The sequence below is a fragment of the Stegodyphus dumicola genome, chromosome X2 (assembly GCF_044657685.1).
Source record: "Stegodyphus dumicola isolate Sdum_Otavi_A_Nest chromosome X2, ASM4465768v1".
In the NCBI taxonomy this organism is placed as follows: Eukaryota; Metazoa; Arthropoda; class Arachnida; order Araneae; family Eresidae; genus Stegodyphus; species Stegodyphus dumicola.
This window is the reverse complement of record NC_140781.1, coordinates 155,430,717-155,449,531: the sequence shown is the minus strand read 5'-3', so window position 1 is coordinate 155,449,531 and position 18,815 is coordinate 155,430,717. Positions and strand designations below refer to the sequence as shown.

General features: G+C 33.8%; 1 protein-coding gene across 6 annotated transcripts in view; it reads right to left on the bottom strand.

Moving 5' to 3' along the window:
* LOC118181800 (trithorax group protein osa-like) overlaps positions 1 to 18,815 on the bottom strand; it is a 306,313-nt gene that overhangs the window by 17,755 nt on the left and 269,743 nt on the right. For all 6 annotated transcript variants that reach the window (XM_085809212.1, XM_035350992.2, XM_035350994.2 and 3 more), the window contains 3 exons: positions 15,051 to 15,264; positions 12,507 to 13,293; positions 5,939 to 6,191 (listed from right to left, as the gene is read on the bottom strand). In XM_085809212.1, coding sequence (XP_085665338.1) covers positions 5,939 to 6,191; positions 12,507 to 13,293; positions 15,051 to 15,264 — 1,254 coding nt within the window. The remainder of the gene's footprint in view (positions 1 to 5,938; positions 6,192 to 12,506; positions 13,294 to 15,050; positions 15,265 to 18,815) is intronic.

Sequence of the window (18,815 nt, the reverse complement as noted above, 5' to 3'; positions counted from 1 at the left end):
GTCATTACTGCATTATTTATTTTCATTTATTAACAGAAAATAATAATACCTAATGCATGCATTAAAAACTAAAATGAAAAATTGTCTGTGTTTGCCCTTGGACTTCATTTTCATTTAAGTCAGAAAGAATGCTTATGATTCATAACTCCCTGGAAAAAACATATTTCTTGATTTTAATCCTCTGAAAGATAGCAAAACACTTTTAAAATAATCAGAAATTGTTTAGGTACTTCACATGCACTACACAAAATCAAAACCATGCTTTATAAACACTAAACATATAATAAGCTAAGTTAGAACACATATTTTTACAAAATTTGGAAAAGAAAATGACAAAGGAAATCTGAAAGCCTGACACATTATTATAGTAGAGATACAGGCAAAAATGGGTGGGACACCAGAATTTCAGCATTGGTCGCCCAGGCAGTCTCACTACATTAATTGTGCAGTTCTGACCCGAGTTCAGGGGAATGTTGGAGGGGCTGTTTGAGTGTCTCCAACACATCTTCCCCTACCACCAATTCCTTGAGAGGACATTCAGCTGACATGCATTTTGAGTGCCCCCTTGCCACACAGGTACTTTATGCTTCCAAACAACCAAGCCTTCGCCAGGAATCAAACACGGGTCCATCGATATGTCAGTCAGCATAACTACCCACTATACTATTTGGGCAGCATATTATGCAGTAGCAATATCATAAAAAAAAGGATCTGATGAAGTATATGCTTTAGTAGTGAAACTGAACAAAGGTACTCCAGCAACGGCCCCACCAATGGTTGAGTGATTAAGACTGCTGAATTGTGGATTTAACAAAAGTCCAAACTGAAGTGAATAGGCTGGCAGAACAGGAAGGCATCCCTTAGGCAGATAGCCTTCAGGTGCTACGTTATATTCATATTACCATAACCTACATAAGCATTACTAACATTATGAGTAATTCTATAATAATGGCCATGCAATTGGAAATCATAGCTTTGTTGCATTATTACTAATAAATCTAATCAAAAAGGAAACAAATTATATGTAATGGGGAGATGATTATTACTCATTTATTTATACTTTACTAATGTAACAGTGGCTGGCTGCATAGGTATTTGGTGATTTTCCTTATGTGTAACATGAAAAAAATTAGCCAGATGCAGTCAGAAAGTCTTCTATCAAGGATACTGCTCTTTAAACCAGCAGCTCTAATGTGCTGTATCATATTTAATATATCCTTACACAGCAGAACTTGTCCAAAAGAAATTCAAAAAGGATTTCAGCTTTTCTATATCATACTATAATCATTAAATTCATCATGATTATTCTGAGAGGTTTCACAGAAAATGTTTATTTGCTGCTCCATATGTTATTGATATATAAAACAAAATTATGCCAACAGTGTTTGGGTAAGATTTTATATCCTGATTAGAGCACAGATGTTTGTTATTCTAGTATCGTTTGTGGTAAGCATCACTGAAAAGTTTTTCAGCCTTAAGTCTTTTAAGGTGGTTTTGGTAGGGAGAGAAAAATAATAAGACACAAATTCTATCCTCAAGCCCTTATCAAAACTAGAATAGAGGTTAACCACTTGCGCTACGACTAAACTTCACGGTTGCGGTGCCGTGTGCTACAATATAACAAGCGGTAAAGTGTCTTATCTACGCCGCTCTGTGTCTGCGAGTGAAATCCAGAGCTGTAACTCGAGAAATAAACAATCTCGTTGTTAGGCGACATGTGCACCACGTTATTTTCATTTTTGCGATAAATGCCTATTGACACTGTGTTCATGTCGCTCGCAGTTTGAGACAAAAGCATCTCGACGTGCGTGGCACGTCTTTTTAGTGCAAGTGGTTAAGCACAGTCTTTGTGTGTTTGGCATAAATTACACAATTCAGTCAATCCCATTTTATAAAAAGGTAACATTGATTTGTGTAAAAGCTTATAATTAGGAAATTTCACAAAACAAAGAAAATGTATACAGACCATAAAGGTTTTTTAAGCATGTTTTCTGCCGACTGAAAAGATAGAAACCTTCATTAAAAGGCTATTGTACTCTTACAGAAATCAAGTTTCTAATCTGGAAAAAGCAAACTTAATAAGGGTATCACCACTTTTACGCTAGCACATAACAATGAAAGCTCAATTTTTGATGGTTTTACTGACTGATGAATTAACAGGAAATGAATTTAATCCACAGCACTGTACAGAAAGGGAATGCCTAAATGACAAGGCACTGTTATGAAAACGTATTCTATACACTCACTTAAAAATTTCCTCTCTTATCAGAATTATTTTCTTTTATCTGTTAATTTCATACAGAAAAATAAAGATACTTTAAAATATTTAATACTGAAAACTATTAAAAGAGAAAGATAGAAGCATGTTTACAAATGAAGTGTTGCTTTTATAACGAATATAAATATGTTTCATACTTATTACTTTAGCAGAATTTGTGTGAAAAAAGCCCCAAATCCAATGGAATTCACATAAACCAAGTATGCATGCAATATGATTATAGTTCTTATTATCTATTTCAGAATTACAGAGCTTTTTTTTCTTTTATAATTAGAATAAAAAACGAGGGAAAATTTAAATAAAAATTGGTTAAGTACTTTCTTTTATAAATTATCACCTTAACATGGTAGAGACATCAGATATTTTTGGAAGCAGACGAGATGAAGAATTAGCAAACGCCTTTGCTGGGAATCGAACCCCGGACCTCTGGAATACCGGCCCCGCGTGCAAAACCACTACACTACGAAGGCACGCTAGGAAAGTGGGTGTAATACCTTATATACTCCCCTTTTTAAAGGGTGACTGGGGTTTTTAGGGGACCCAGTCGCCAAATCTTGGGTGTGGAGAATCCTCATCCAACACCCTTTTAGTTCAGGCGGCACTGTAGAGACATAAGGATTTTTTGGAAGCAGAAGAATTGAAAAAATAGCAAACGCCTTCGCCGGGAATCAAACCACGGACCTCTGGAATACCGGCCCAGACCGCAGAACCACTACAACACGAATGAACGCGAGCAAAAGTGAGAGAAATACCTTATAAACATTACAGCAAAACATTTTCCTATAGGTCAGCTTCCAAATGAAAATTTGTAAAATATTAATCAGTAATTTTCATATGCAACCTTTTTTAAAATTTTGTCATTTGTTTTCCAAAATTATATGGGAAAATTCCTTTCATGTAAGTTTTATATAAATTTTGACTACAAGACCACTGAGCTTAGGTGAAACCGAAAGAAAAATAATATTCAACTTGATTTTCTTCCAGTGTAATGGCTCTATCACTTCTAGGGACGCGCGCGCTTACCCGGGACAATTCCGAGAAACCAGATTCTAGTAGCACTGCTTTAAGCGGGAGGCTTCCGAGAAATGTTTCGTCTAGCTGGGAGGAACATGTCCCGGCTACAAGCAACATTTTAAAACTTGTCAGAAAATGTTCCGGCTGGAGACGTGTTCCTCGAATGTTCAACCAATCAGACGAAAGTTCTGCTTCTGAAGGATAGAGGGTAACTTTCAATATGGCGATGGCTATCACTGTGAAGTCATGGACGGTGGAAATAGAGGCTGTTTTAATTATTGCTGTTTTGTTGTAATACAACTGCCCGAGTCATTTTTTTAAATGTGTATATATTCATTAAATATATAATCGTGGAAATTTCAGAGTTGACAGTATTTTACGACGTTCCTGCTGTTTGGATTTGTTTACAAATTGTTCGTTGCCAAATTTTCGTATTTTGTGCTGATCGTGTATTATCACTGTTATATAACAGAATTTTATTTCTTAAATTTAAGTTGAATAATTTTTTAAATCCGTTTGTATATGCGCAGTTTTTCTCCTAATTACTTATCTTTTAAATTGTTAATTGCATAATCAGTGACACATTTTAAACAGCATAAAAGATGCATAAAAAAGAAAAGCATAGCTTATGTAATAACGAGAATACTCATTAAATTTGTCTATTATTTTCATGTTATTAATGAAATACTTTTTGGATTATAAATACATTAGAAACTATACTTTTATTATAAATGCTACATATTGAAACATTGGAAATTTATGGATTTATTATTATGCATGATGAAAAATATTTGTATATACATTCATTAATATAAATCTTATTCATTACATTAATACTAATAAATATATATTAACAACTTCTAAACCATCGCATCTCTCTATCTGTATGTAAATATATGACTTATTAGATGTGTATATATATGTATGTATTAATACAAAAATGAACATATTCAAGAAGTTTAAAGTTACTTTTAATTCAGATAACAATTATGTAATTGGCAGCAACTATAGTTATCAGTTCTTTGCAAATTATTATGGGTATGTAATAATGAGTTGAAAAATAATTGATGAGTATTTGAGTACTAAAGAGTGTACACATTTTGTTATTGGGTTAATTCATAATTATATCATATGTATGATCTACGTAATAAAAACATGACTAATAAATAATAAGAAATGTAACAGCTGTGCATTTCTAACATTTGATTACTTAAAACAGTGCACAACTGATTATCACCTTCATGTCTGTTTACATAATGAATTGCACTTTCCAATTAAGTGCACGGGCCTACTAGTGGCCAAAGTGTCGTTGAACACTGGTAGTTCTGTCTCAGGTTAGAATGCCGCGAACGGGCTGGCTACATGACGTTTCCTTGGTTTGCCCCATTTGTAACTGGTATACGAGCCAGTTTTAAAAATCTTCTATAAAGGGATCCCTCGTGTTAGGCAGATATCCCTCGAGGCTTTGCCGTAATCACATAAAACAAACTCATGATGTGCACCACCTAATTTCTAGAGTTGGTATAATTAATGTGTTTTAGGTGTATTACCGAGTGTTCTATGGGACAGTAAACAACTCACACATGTTTGATTGCTCATGTATTTATATGCTTTATTTGATCTTCATTTTGCCGAATAGTATCTACTGGCTGTGAGGATGTAAATATCAGCCATATAGACTTTTGTCATAAAAATGTCTTTTTTTTTTTGTTGTTTTGTTTTGTTTTGAATGGACAGAACAGTAATTATGAGCCATAAAGTTGGTCAAGGTCAGAAGGTGGTCACCAGGTCACAAATTTTCCAGTGAGCCATCAAATTTTCATTGCAATGCAGACAACAGAAAATACACATAAATAATGTCTGATAAATAGACTTATCCAGCACATGTTTTAAACTACTTTTAGTGTATACAGAATTTGGCTATTACTGATGTAATTGATTACTATAACCAGAAGTGTGTTTATCTGTTACTTGAAGTGCCAGAGTGGAGATCAAAGTGATTAACTTGATAGCAATCACCTTTCTATTATCTTCCATTACTAACAATAAAGTTTAAAACGAAAAGCGTGTGAGCAATACAAAACAACACGAAGAAGCAAATGTCATTTGAAAGGAAACGTCACTTTCGCTAATCTGAGCGATAACTGATTCTTGTTTGGCTTTCAGCCTGTTTACCAAGTGAAGGTGATAACCCTATTTCTCCAAAGGGCGTTTCTCAGAACTGTTGCTGCAAACGTTTTGTTCCGGAAACAAATATCATATGCGATAAGGGTTTAACTCAGGAAGATTGCCTAACACATTTAAAAGCGATTTTCACTTTTAATTCATCCAATTGCCCATTCAGGCTATCTTATGGTCAACTTTGTGTTACACATGTGTTATACATTACACAAAATAAAGAGCCCCAAAAGGACTATTTTAATGCTAAAATTTAATTATTATTATTCGCAAGCTTGGAAGAGTACTCCAAAATTACTTTGAATGCAGTATTTTCTATATTTTCATAAGCCAGATTCATTTCATATACTATTATTATCACACAGTTATTTTATATGTAGTTTTTATGGCAGTCAAAGGTATCAAAATTATGTGAACATTTAGTTTATTGTTACACAACTTTCACTAGTATTACACAAACATTTTTACCTGTATTGCAGGAGGACCTTCTGATCCTCGATATGATTCATTTTGAGTTTCAGTATATCTACCATACTGACTGGACTGGACTTGATCTTTGTTCTGGCAGTCTCCCTGGTAAGGCAGTTTCTGATTTGGATAAGGACTCTGAGCCTGATTTATATAAGAATTTTGATTACAATTAGGATACGAAACTGAAACTTGATGAGAAGTAGCAGTTGTGTCAGCATAATAATTGACATCAGTCACAGAGTTCAATGAACTGAAATTGAAAAGAAAAAGGTATTTGTTATGGATATAAATAGTACCTGTTTTTTCATCAATATTAATTTAAAATATCATTAAATAAGTAATGCATTAGGGAAAAAGTATACAAGAAAGAAATTATCATCCATATAGTTTTAAAGATGAACAGGACCAAGGTGAAACAGTTATATTTTAGTATTTGAAATACAGTTTAATGAAAGAAATTCTTAAACAATACCTTTAAGCAAAAGCAAATAGGTAAGACAAACTAAAATGTATAGCCTTGAGTATACAAACAACAATAAACTGCAATGATCGCTACTTGAATGACATATATTAACCTCTTCGCTTCCAGAGTATCGAGTATGTTGATATGCTCCAGTTTTCCTCCATATGCAAATCACATTAAAACCCCTTAACTGCTGCGGGCGTATATATATATATATATATACACACACCCTTCGAAATACTATCATTTGCTTTGCGTTGCTACCCGTAAAATTATTCGCAAAGCTTTGGAATACCACAATGACCTTGACAAAGTATGCGAAGGAGAATACTACGTAGGTAAGTTGAAAAATAAGTTTCCCCTGTTGACTGTGGTCAGAGTTGTGTATGAAAGTCAAAAAATAAAATGAGACATTAAAGATATGACATACCTTTATTTTTCCACATAGGTACCAAGTACATTGAGACATTTGTCATATTGCTTGATAAGCTTCAAAAAGCCCTCCAGGAAAAAATCAGGCCTTTGCATATGGAAGAATCGTTGAACGGCTTGTTTCACTTCAGTATTGCTTCCAAAGTGCCTTCCCCCGAGATTTTTCTTCAAAGCCGGAAACCGATGGAAGTCGCTTGGTGTGAGATCAGGACTGTATGGCGGATGGTGTAGGCGCTCCCAACCAAGAGTTGCAATATGGTTTTGCGTTGCCGTCGCCGAATGTGGTCTGGCATTGTCATCCAACAGCAGAACGCCAGATGTGAGAAGGCCAGGCCACTTTTTCCGAATCGCCTCTTTCAATTTCGACAGGGTGTCACAGTAGCGCGTAGCGTTGATGGTTCCAATCTCCAAAAAGTCCAGCAACAAAATTCCTTGGGCGTCCCAGAAAACTGTGAGGAGCACTTTACCTGCAGAGGGAGTTGTCTTGAACTTCTTTCGGACAGGTGATGACGGATGTTTCCACTCCATAGATGTGGCCTTCGATTCTGGCGTGAAATGGTGGGCCCACGTTTCATCCCCCGTCACAATCCGAAACAGAAAGTCATTGCCATCTTCATGGTAACGCATGAGATGTTCCAGGCTGACCCCCATGCGTTGTTCCTTGTGTGTCGAGGTCAATTGTCGGGGCACCCATCGTGCTGACACTTTTCTGTATCGAAGAATGTCATGGATGATGTTTTGAGCTCGCTCATGCGAGATTCCAAGTTCTTCCGCTACTTCATCGATGGTGATACGCCGGTTCGCTCTAATCATGTCATCCACCTTCCTGACATTTGCATCTGTAGTGGCCGTGTGCGTCCGTCCAGCTCTCGGTATGTCCTCCACTTGCTGACGTCCATCACTGAATGTGCGACACCATCTCCACACCATTCGCTTCGACAGCACACCTGGCCCATAGACTTCCACGAGGCGGTTATGAATTTCTGTTCCTGATACTCCACGTGCCCAGTCATAGCGGATAACCGCTCTCACTTCCTCCTTTGACCACGAATTCAAAACGCACCTCTCCATAGCTACTGGGGCTCAAATGAGAGGCTGGTCTCCGCTTTGCGCAGGCACTGCAACAGTGCCATCTGCTTGATTTGCAGCGACCTCTACCCAATGGTGTATCGGTGACTTGCGCGTTTTCCTGCTGTGTCGCCTTTCGCCCACAGCCGCTCAACGCTTCTTCCATATGCAAAGCCCTGATTTTTTCCTGGAGGGCTTTTTGAAGCTTATCAAGCGATGTGGCAAATGTCTTAATGTACTTGGTACCTATGTGGAAAAATAAAGGTATGTCATATCTTTAATGTCTCATTCTATTTTTTGACTTTCATACACAACTCTGAACACAGTCGACAGGGAAAACTTATTTTTCAACTTACCCTCATATTTCAGAGAAGTGTGGGGAGAAACTGGAGAGAGGGATGTGTCTAAAGTCGTGAAAGTAATGACTGTACGGTATTGGCTAGTGTTGCTTGAGTAAAACATATATTTTTTTTATTCTGTGTCTTCCGTTTTCGTTTACTTTTTGTAGTAGGTTCCAGGAATAAAGAAAGATATAATGGATGTTTCAAACCCATTTATCTTTTTTGAATTATTTTTTCATGAACTGCTCGTGCTTCATATTGTTACTGAAAACAACCATTTTGTAGACAAGTATATGAAACAACACCTTGCAAACGAAAAATCAAGAACAAAATCGTAGCATTCAACCAGTTCAGAAGAAATATATGTTTTTTAGGCATACTGATTTCACAAAGTATAACACTGAAACCTGATATTACACCTTACTGGTCTAAAAATGAATTGATCGAAACTCTTTTAGGGATATTTTTTATTATACTTTTACTCAAAACATTAAATTTTGTGCATTCATTTTTTTTTCTTTTATTTCTTATGTTGTGAAAGTAAACGGTTTTTAGAAAGTAAAACTTGCACTTATTTCCCTCCCAATACATCACATAACTATGCGTGCCTGTGTGAAAAACCGTGGCACTGAGAAGTGAATCTTGTACGTTAAGGGGTTAAAAGTGATATGAGAGCAAAGACACTACTGGTCTACAATATCATATTTGATACACTGAAATGGAATATTTTAATTTGACATTTTAAATGCACATAAATGATGTCAGGAAGTTTTAAAACTTAATGTCTTCAGTTTTAACCCCATAACTATCTAGTTTATTCTACAATATAAAAAATAATGTGTAATTAATATATGCAAGAATCGAAATCTTTGATAACAATCAGATTTTGAACAAATTGTTATTCCATGCTATACTTAATTGCAAAAGTCACTTGAGCATGCCATGATGTCAAGTGCTCCACTGTCATGGGCCCACAGAGAAATTCATTCTCCCTGCACTGGGAACGAAAAGGTTGATAACATTTCGATCCATTGCTTGCATCAATCACAGCTAAGTAGGAAGACTTCTCACAAGTTTTTGATATTAATCTATAGGAATTGCCTTCTACTCATCCATGAGGACTGCACTGAATCTGGCTGCTACACATGGGCAGTTTAATTAAGAACATAATCCACACTGAAGTTTCAGATGTGTTCAATGTGGTTAGGATTAAGGTTTTGGGAATGCCAATCTAGTTCAATTCAGCCAACCTATCTTTTCAAGAAATTTAGAAGCACAATCTTTAACATTTGGACATAATAATTAGCCCCTGATTGAGAACAGATCTTTCCCAGAGCAACTGCAGCAAGTTGGAAGCGTGGTGGTGTCATATCAGTATTTCTGAGTGTTAATTTTTGGTCATAGGAACTAAAATTTCTGAGATAAACCAAAAGAATTAGCCTTAAACAACAGTACTTCTTCTATCACCAAACTTGTCAGAATCATAGCTCATCTAAAATGCAAGGAGAATGAATTACTATAAATAGTATATTAATACACTGCTGATCAAAATTAAAGTATAATCTGAAAAAAAAAAATACTAATTAAAATTTTTAACTGAAGTCTTTAGGTATAATTATTTTGTCTCATGCACAATTGAATGCAAAACTGTGGACTTCCGTACACTAGTTAGTGAGTGAGATACGAAAACTAAATGACTGACAAAATATTGTGTAATGAACATGTGTTGGAATTAAAGTTTGTAGTATTTAAAGATAATATATTTTCTGAAAGTGATCAATATTTCACTAGTTATGACTCAAAGCCATCATTTTAAGTGGCGGTTAACTGGTAGATTTGATGGGGGGAAAGGGAGAATTAACACAAATGATGGTCACACAAGATATAAATATTCTTTAAAGTATCACATCAAGAACTTGGAACTGCGTTTTAAGCAATGAATCAGTTAATAAACAGCCTGGTCAAAGGTAGCCAAGAGTAACAACTGCATCTGAAGGTTCCATTTGACATTTTCAGTTTGAATAAAAAAAAAAAAAGAAGCAACTGTGGCAGAGTTGGTTTTAAACATTCAGGCTACCACAATAACTCAAATCAGCCATTTTCTGCAAGACAAAAATTTTATGAGGTTGGACATCATCTTCCTAGGAATCTATCTAAGGAGGTGCTGTTGTCTTCTTCAATGTAGTCAAGAGACATAGGGGCATGTTCTTTTTATTAACAAGTCCAGATAAAAGTTTTAACTATGATTCTAGATCTGCTTTATCTAGACAGTGAGGAACATGTGATTTGCCTTCCCTTGTTCATGAAAGATTCTTTTCCCCCCAGAATAGGTTCCAAGGCTTGAGATGAATTCATAAACGATGGCAGCACTGATATATATATATATATACCATTGACGGAAGTTCTACTATATAAAGTCACAGATATTGAGTAAGATACGAGTTCTTGGAATCCTATTACGGCTGTGTAATGACACCAATGACCCAGATTCTTTGTTAATGACTGGAAAGGTTTACTGGCACCAAGCATCTCTGGTGTTAAAATACTTAGAAATTGAAGTATCCATTGAGTATATTATCCACATTATTCAATAAAACTGAAACTCATTGAGGACACACTTTAGGCATCCCGAAGTATGCTAAATGCTTTCCTGCACCACCAAGGATTAATAACAAGCATTTTCAGAAGAGTGTTATGCAATTTCGTACAGCCTGATAAACACTGTTGTAAATTCCATGAAATCAAGATGGGAGGTTTCTATTTCCATTAGCAATCGTAATAGTAAAGATTTTTTTTGTTTCTTTAATATTATGGCTGCTAATGGAAATAGAAACCTCGCATCATGCACTGTAAAATGAGAGATCATTTACCCATCATTTTTAACCCTCTAAGCGGCAAGGCCGTATATATACGGCCTAGAATAGTTTTTGTGACATCTATAAGAATGTATATATACATGCATATTAAAATATGTCAAAGAAATTAAGGAAATATCAAAAGTACACAAATCCGGGTATGAAATGCCACGATAGTTTTTACATTAAAATTTAAAAAAAAAAAAAATTTGTTTTCAGAGAGTTTTGGGAAATTTGTGCTTTCTTACCGAATACCCTGGCTGCTCAGAGGGTTAAATTCCCCCAAAACTGACTTTAAATTCAATTTTTAAAATTAACCAATTGACACACATGGCAATTAATGTTAAAAAATGTTTTTGCACAAATTGTTTTCAATCAATTTACAATAACTATCAGTTCAGCATTATTTTTGTCAATATCCCTTAATTTTGATCAAGCAGAGTAACTTCATTAATGCATCTTTAGCAGACAGATTTTAATTGTTTCTTTCACACTAATAGTATTTCTGAGCTTAAAAGACAAGTTGCAGAAAGAATTAACATAGCCTTTCCGTAAGTAATAAATGATTAAAACTTCTAATACAAAAAAACAAAACTCAGCAGACATACCTGTTGGCAACAATAAGAAACTTCACACTATTGCTTTATATCACTCTTTATCTGTGATTACAGTGAATTTAAAACCAAAAGCAAAGGATGGAAAGGCCTTAAACAGATCCTATTTCTTAAAGGGTGCTAGAATTGCAGCTGTAGTAATTTTTGTAATATTATTTGTGGTGGAATGTGGTCATGAAAATACAGAAGTATGAAGAACTTGGACTATCAACTGCAATACAGGCAACACAATTGCACTACTGACATGCTCTACCATACTTAAAAAGCTGTGACCAACCTATATTTAGATACACACAAATTCTTATGACATACTTATATGCCATTAATTGATGACCTGTAGGAAAAAGATTATGACTGCAAAAATCTTATTACATACCCAAAAAAAAAAAAAAAAAAAAAAAAAAAAAACATCGAAAGCAAGATTGACAAATCTTCTGGATTAGTTGAACACTGGTTTTGCACATCATAAAAGCTGCTGATTGCATAAATATCTACAGTGCTCTTAACAACTTAAATTTTAACAATATTTTACCGAAAAATACTCGGTGGCTTTTTGTATTTACTAGGTGGGCAGTTATTATATTTGATCTTAATGTTACTTTACTACTTACTAAGATAATAATAAACGAAATTACTACATTTACTACTTAAGTATTCCGAAAAGTCTGTGAAACAAAAAATGCTATGTAGTGCGAATAAGAATTAACAAACTCGGCAGCACATATACAGAAGACAACCACCTCTAACCTTACATATAAACTCAAAATTTCTAATTATTATTTATCATCTTACCTTTCAGGAGCTGCAGACTGTTGATATGACTGTGATATGGCATTTACATGATTGCAGTTTTTAGCAGCTAATGAGTTCTGGTCTAGTACATTTGGTTTAGGAGTTGCAGTATAACTATTGTTATAGCATAACTTTGCATCCGGTAGAGCCTCAGAAGTGGAGTTGGTTACAGTGACAGCTGTGGCACTTGCACTTCCATAGCTTTCATTTATTGACTTCTGATGCTGAGTATTTTCAGATGTTAGAGGTGATATACCTGTTGCATTGCTGACTATGGAATAAGGGCTACGTTGCTCACACTCACTTGATGCTTGATTCACAGCAGCTGCAGGAAGATTTTCCTGTATGGAACATCCTCCAGAACTTCCATATCCGTTATCTTGAATGCTCTGTCCTTGATGCTGAGGTGAATACTGATGAGAATAATATCCTTGCTCTTGAGGCACTGGGGATGAGGCGGCACTATTTCCATATCTACACATATTATTGCTAATATTATTCTGCACATTATTATACATGGGAGAAGTGGCAGAATTATTTCCTTGATAATACCCATAATTTGATGGTGTGCTATGAGAATACTGATTATACTGGTTTTGACCAGGCATAGTGTTATGAGATGCAGTATGAGACGTAGCTGTCTGTTGGTAATGTACGGCATTTGAAGTACACTGATAATCCATAACATTGTTACAGGAATATCGAGATGATGGATAAGATCCAGGATAGCCAGTATGGTACCTATCCATTGGCTGTGGATAAGCTTGATTATAATGATTTTGATTTCCTAATCAAGAAAAGGAAGAGAGATAAACACATAACTGACATGTCCTTACTTACAACTCACATTTCTATTGAAACATAAAATGGAAACGTTACTGGATACTTTAAAAAATATCACTGATACATTTATATCAACAAATGATTAAACAGAAGCTACAGTATTAACACAACTTGCTCCATAAACAACATTAGTAGGACTACTACATATCAGATACACAAACATGTCCCTCAAACAGGTAAATCCTTAACTGGGTAGTGCATGTTAATTTTTATACATTTATTTTGCTCTCGTTCCACAAAAAGTAATCTCAAAGTGAATTTGCATACAGTCAAAATTAACAGTAACATGCAAAAGTATAAGAGAATATTTTTTTTTTTTTTTAAATTACATGTTATAATCTTCACTATGATTTCCTTGTAGCTACAACTGAGTAAATAAATGTCTTATTTTTAAACTAAAATACAATGTAATTAAAAAAAAAAGAATTAATTTTTATCTATCATGTTTGATGAGAAAAGCAGAATGATTTTCTCAATGGAATCAGAGTTATATGGACGAATTTATAGAAACAGCACTAACTTTGCTTAGTAATTTTTGAAATAAAACAAATACCAAAGTCTTTAGAATTGCCTTTTGACATTAAATGCTGTGTAAGCTTGACAAGTACAAACTGGAAATTAAAAAAAAAAAAAAAAAAAAAAAAAAAAAAAAGGGGGGTGGGGGGGAGAAGGAAAAAATATGACTAAAGAAAGTTTATGACACAATTAAGTTTTGTTGTTTAATTAACATGAAGCACAAAAATTTAAATCTGATAAATTAATGTAAAGATGAGAACAGACATATTACAGAAAAAAAAAAAAAAAAATCCATATTCGCTGTTCCGAGAAAACTGTCAAAATGGATTTACATAGAACAGGAAATCATCTATTATAAGTTAAACTTAACAAAATGCATAGAGGATGCTACAAAATATGCAGACTGGAGATCTTAGAAAAAAAAACAGGTTCAACAACAGAACATCAACTTATTTGTTTCATTCTTCAATGCATATGTAAACATGATGGCGACAATACGCTTACTTGGTAGTGATGTAAGGAAAATAACAAAAAAGTGTATCAGAAGATGTACCATAAAAAGTCTTCATACTGTACAACACACTGTCATACTAACTGAAGTTATTGTCATCAATAATGAAAGGACTTGAAGCATATCTCTAAGCTCTGTAAAAATTATCTCAGCAGGATGACTCAAATGTGTTCATACAGAACTCGTATCCCTGTCATACTGAAGATACAGAGATTTTTTTTTTTTTAAATTACAGTAGAAGAAAACATTTGGGAATACATATAGTAAGTATGAAACGTATTTTAAGTAAAACTTCATGAAAAAAAAAATTATAACACCAGAGATTAAAAGCAGTTATTAAAGCTGAATTTCAATAAAATGTAATTTTTTTCTAATTCCTGTCCATAAAGTATTGTATTGTTTACAATGTTTGTTTCTCATTTTCCTTAAACGAAACACAAGACATGATAAAAAAAGATAACTAACATTTTTGCATCATGCATCATATTTTGCCTAGCCTAATATTTTTGCATCATGCTGCACATAATAAAACACGAAAATGTATTGCCTCTTTCCCAGTCATATCATCATGAAGAAATCTGATAACATTTACATCATTAAACAGTTGACGTTTGCATGACTGAGGTACTTAAGCAAAGCTAAAGAATTATTACAATTTTTTTATAAATTCTTACCATAACTTGTAGTTGTTGAATTTTTGCCTTTCTTTCTAGATGAAGCTTCAACCATATTAATGATAGGCTGAGGATCAACGCCACCTCGATCAAACTTACACTCAAATGGCAGTAAAAGTTTCATGTACTGCTTACGCAGGGTATATGCAGCACTAGATGATGCTCCAACACCAATAGCACCAGCAATATCTTTCCATCGTTTAGCATTTGTTACCTAAAAAAAAAAAAGTGACACAGAATATGAAAAATGAGGAACTTTTAATAACATATGCTTAATAGTGGAAAGCTACTGCACCAAACACACAATAATTTAAAAAAAGAACAAAATATAAATTTATATAAAAAATAGAAGTAAGGCACCAGTCTTAATGCTAATCTTTATTGTATTACAGCCAATCAACACGGTCAGAGAGCAATAAATGCAGTGATTCAAGGAAGAGAATAAAAGGCCTATAACCACAAACATATCTTTATCACATTTTAGACAAACACATTAAACAAAACAAATTTTGGATTGATCTGCTCTTTTCAAAACTCTTAAGAACAAAAGAAAAAAAATCTTTTAATCAATAAACTAGGATAAATTTCAGTGAAGATAACATGGATTAACAATCTCCTGAAAAACCATGCCTAAATGTGGTCTATTCCATTTCAATAATATCTTAAAAGTAAATTTTAAGAGTCAAGTTAGATTGAATTATTTATTTCAGGCAATATTTTTGATAACTATTTCCCCTACGAGTACATTCATGAACAGCTTTTGAAGAAAAATGGCTTTTATTCAAGCACACACAGGTAAGGTTTTACATGCAGCAACTCTGATGTGGAAATAGAACATTTAACTACCGAATTTCAAGTCCTCATATCCACTCGCCTACTAGTATGCCTATAAAGCAAGTTTGTACATGTTAAATTAAGAAATACAATAGAAATCAATGAAACTAGCTAGTTAATAATCTAGTTTTCTTAAGATTTAAACACTTTTACACTCTAAGACTTATAACTACTTTGAGAACTGTTGAACACACATTCCACAATGGTGCACTAATGAAATAGTTGAGTTATTAGGCTAATTAATAGGCTTTGTCTGCATATATGCTAATTAATAGTAGGTTATTAGGCTAATGTTAGTTGAGTTATTATACTAATTATTTAACACTGCTTTTCTACAAACATATTAGTATAATAGCAAAATGTAAAACTATAAAATCAAAAAGACCATTTAGTTGAAGGGAATGATTTATTTTTGTATTTAAAACTAGCAACAGTTAGACAATAAAATTCACTTAGTATAACAATACAATAACTCACAACATCACAGAAATTTTAAGTCTTACCTATTATTGTACAGAAAATACAAGAAACAAGTAAAAGCATAAAATAAAAAGTTTGAAATCCAAAGTGATCTAATAACAGGACCATCAGACCTCCCTCCCCCTTAAGTTTAACAATGGGGGATATAATTCCTTTAAAAAGGAAGATGTGTGTGAAATGCTATTTTTCTCTCCACTGAGATTTTATTATGTTGCTTTCAAACACCTGCTGGCTTAGACAGTGGCAACATGATCAACGACATTGATTGATGTGCCGATGTTGACAAGCATCACACTCTTTGCACTTGAGTGGTTGTGAGTTGTTTGCATTTTTTTTCTGATTAACAGAAAGTGAAGCCCAATGTTGCGATGTCTACATGCCAACTTACTAGATTTAAACTGGTGATTTAAAATGTGAAAATTTCCGGAATCATTCAAGTCCCAACAACACTTTGCATTGTATAAGAAATAGGTATATAACCCATTTAAAAAAAAAAAAAAACAGGGCAATGTGTCTAAAAGGAAATATATATATAAAAAGTGCCCAGTCTACAAAAGAAATTAATAAAAACCCATTATTCATAAACAATATTTCTGCTACGGTATTTCTAAATAAACCTGAAATGCTAAGACTTAAGACTGGATTGAAAAGTGTTTAATACAGTTAATGATTAAAATGTTCAATCACACAGTGTAGTGACTTCTTAACCACTTCACCATTTTCCCTCGAGATAAATCTCGTTGATTATGAAAATGTTGCCAGTAGCTTTTAACCCTAATACTAGATACAACACACATACATACTGCACTTCATACTAGATTTATTGAAATGATTCAAAAGTACTGACAACACTTTTCAAACCAAAAAGTCTGTCCTGGGGGAAACGATGAAGTGGTTAACCACATTATTTACTCCTGATGTCCAATTATATCTCTAAAGAGAACAGCTACCACTCACTAACACATGGGGAAAGCTATAGATGTATAATTTTACCACATATCAAATGATTGAAACATTTTAACACAAATATTATAACTCATTTCAAAGATCAATACAGCTTTGTTGTATGCATGTTTTACATAATAACAATATTAAAACTAAATTTTTTGCTTGATATGTCGATTTGCAAAGATAAAATTGGTGGTTTATGTTCTGGAGGAAAAATCATGTAGAAATACAGCAGATTATACAGTATTAGCAATTGAAAAAAAAAATAATGATATACCTTTTAATCTCTGAAGATACATTTGATACGCTGTAACTTGTGTACAGTTTGTGAAAGAGATACTAAAATAGTTCATTACAAGAATTTTTCAAGCACAGTTTTAATGAAGAATTTGATAATACTACACACATAAATAGAAAATCTTGCTTTTATAATGAACACAGTGGATAAGCAAATACATGATTAATTTTGAAAATTTTATCTGCTCTCGCAAAATAATATTGAAATTTTAGAACAAGATTCAATTGATGAAATAGAAATCACATTAGAACATTTATCAGCCAAATTATTAAATGAAGAATCTGCTATCTAAAACACAGAACAAAAATAAATGCAATTGCATTTAAAATACACACACACACAAAAACAGATATAATGTGACAGAAATGATAAGTTAGCCAGGGCTAAAAAAAAAAAAAAAAAAAAAAAAAAAAAAAAAAGAAAAGAAAAGAAAAAGAAAAAAGAAAGGCTGGGTCATCCCTTTTGATGGTAACAATGCCAAAAAAATTCTTTAGGGAAGCATACTAGATGTTATGCTACTTAAACTGGCTTTGTGACCTCATATAATGACCAGAGCTCAACAGTGTGAATGCCTAGATCTTTAGTTCTTAGATTCAGAGAAAAAAAATTATTTTACTTGAAAAAATTACAGCTGATGATACTTTTAAATTGAATTTATATTTAGATAGTGCATATGATGGGGGAAATATAGAAAAATGGTCTCCCGTCCCATTGCATTGTATAAAAATATAAAAGAATCCAATGTGATTTTCCTGTCCCACTCCTACGCAGAAAAATATGAAGGAATGGAATGCAATTTTCATCGATATCTGCACAGAATTAATTATTCTATCAACAAAAGAATGACTGCACAGATAATGAAGAGTAGATATTGTCAACACATAGAATATGCAGCAATTACATGAATGCATCTGATTGTGTGTGTGTGTGTGCGTATTTAATTATGGCAAAGCAAACTAGGGCTATCTGCCTAAGAGGAGGGATGCCTTCGTGGAGGACTTTCTAAGGGAAACTGGCTCGTATACACGTTACACATGGGGAAAACCACGAAAACGCCCATGCAGCCAGCCCGTTCGCGCGATTCGAACCTCGGACCGAACTACCAGTGCTCAGCGACTTTACCGCTCGGCCGCTGGTGGGCCCCGCATCTGATTGTGAAGATGATGATATAAAATATTTTTCTACGATTATTGACAAAAAAAGGT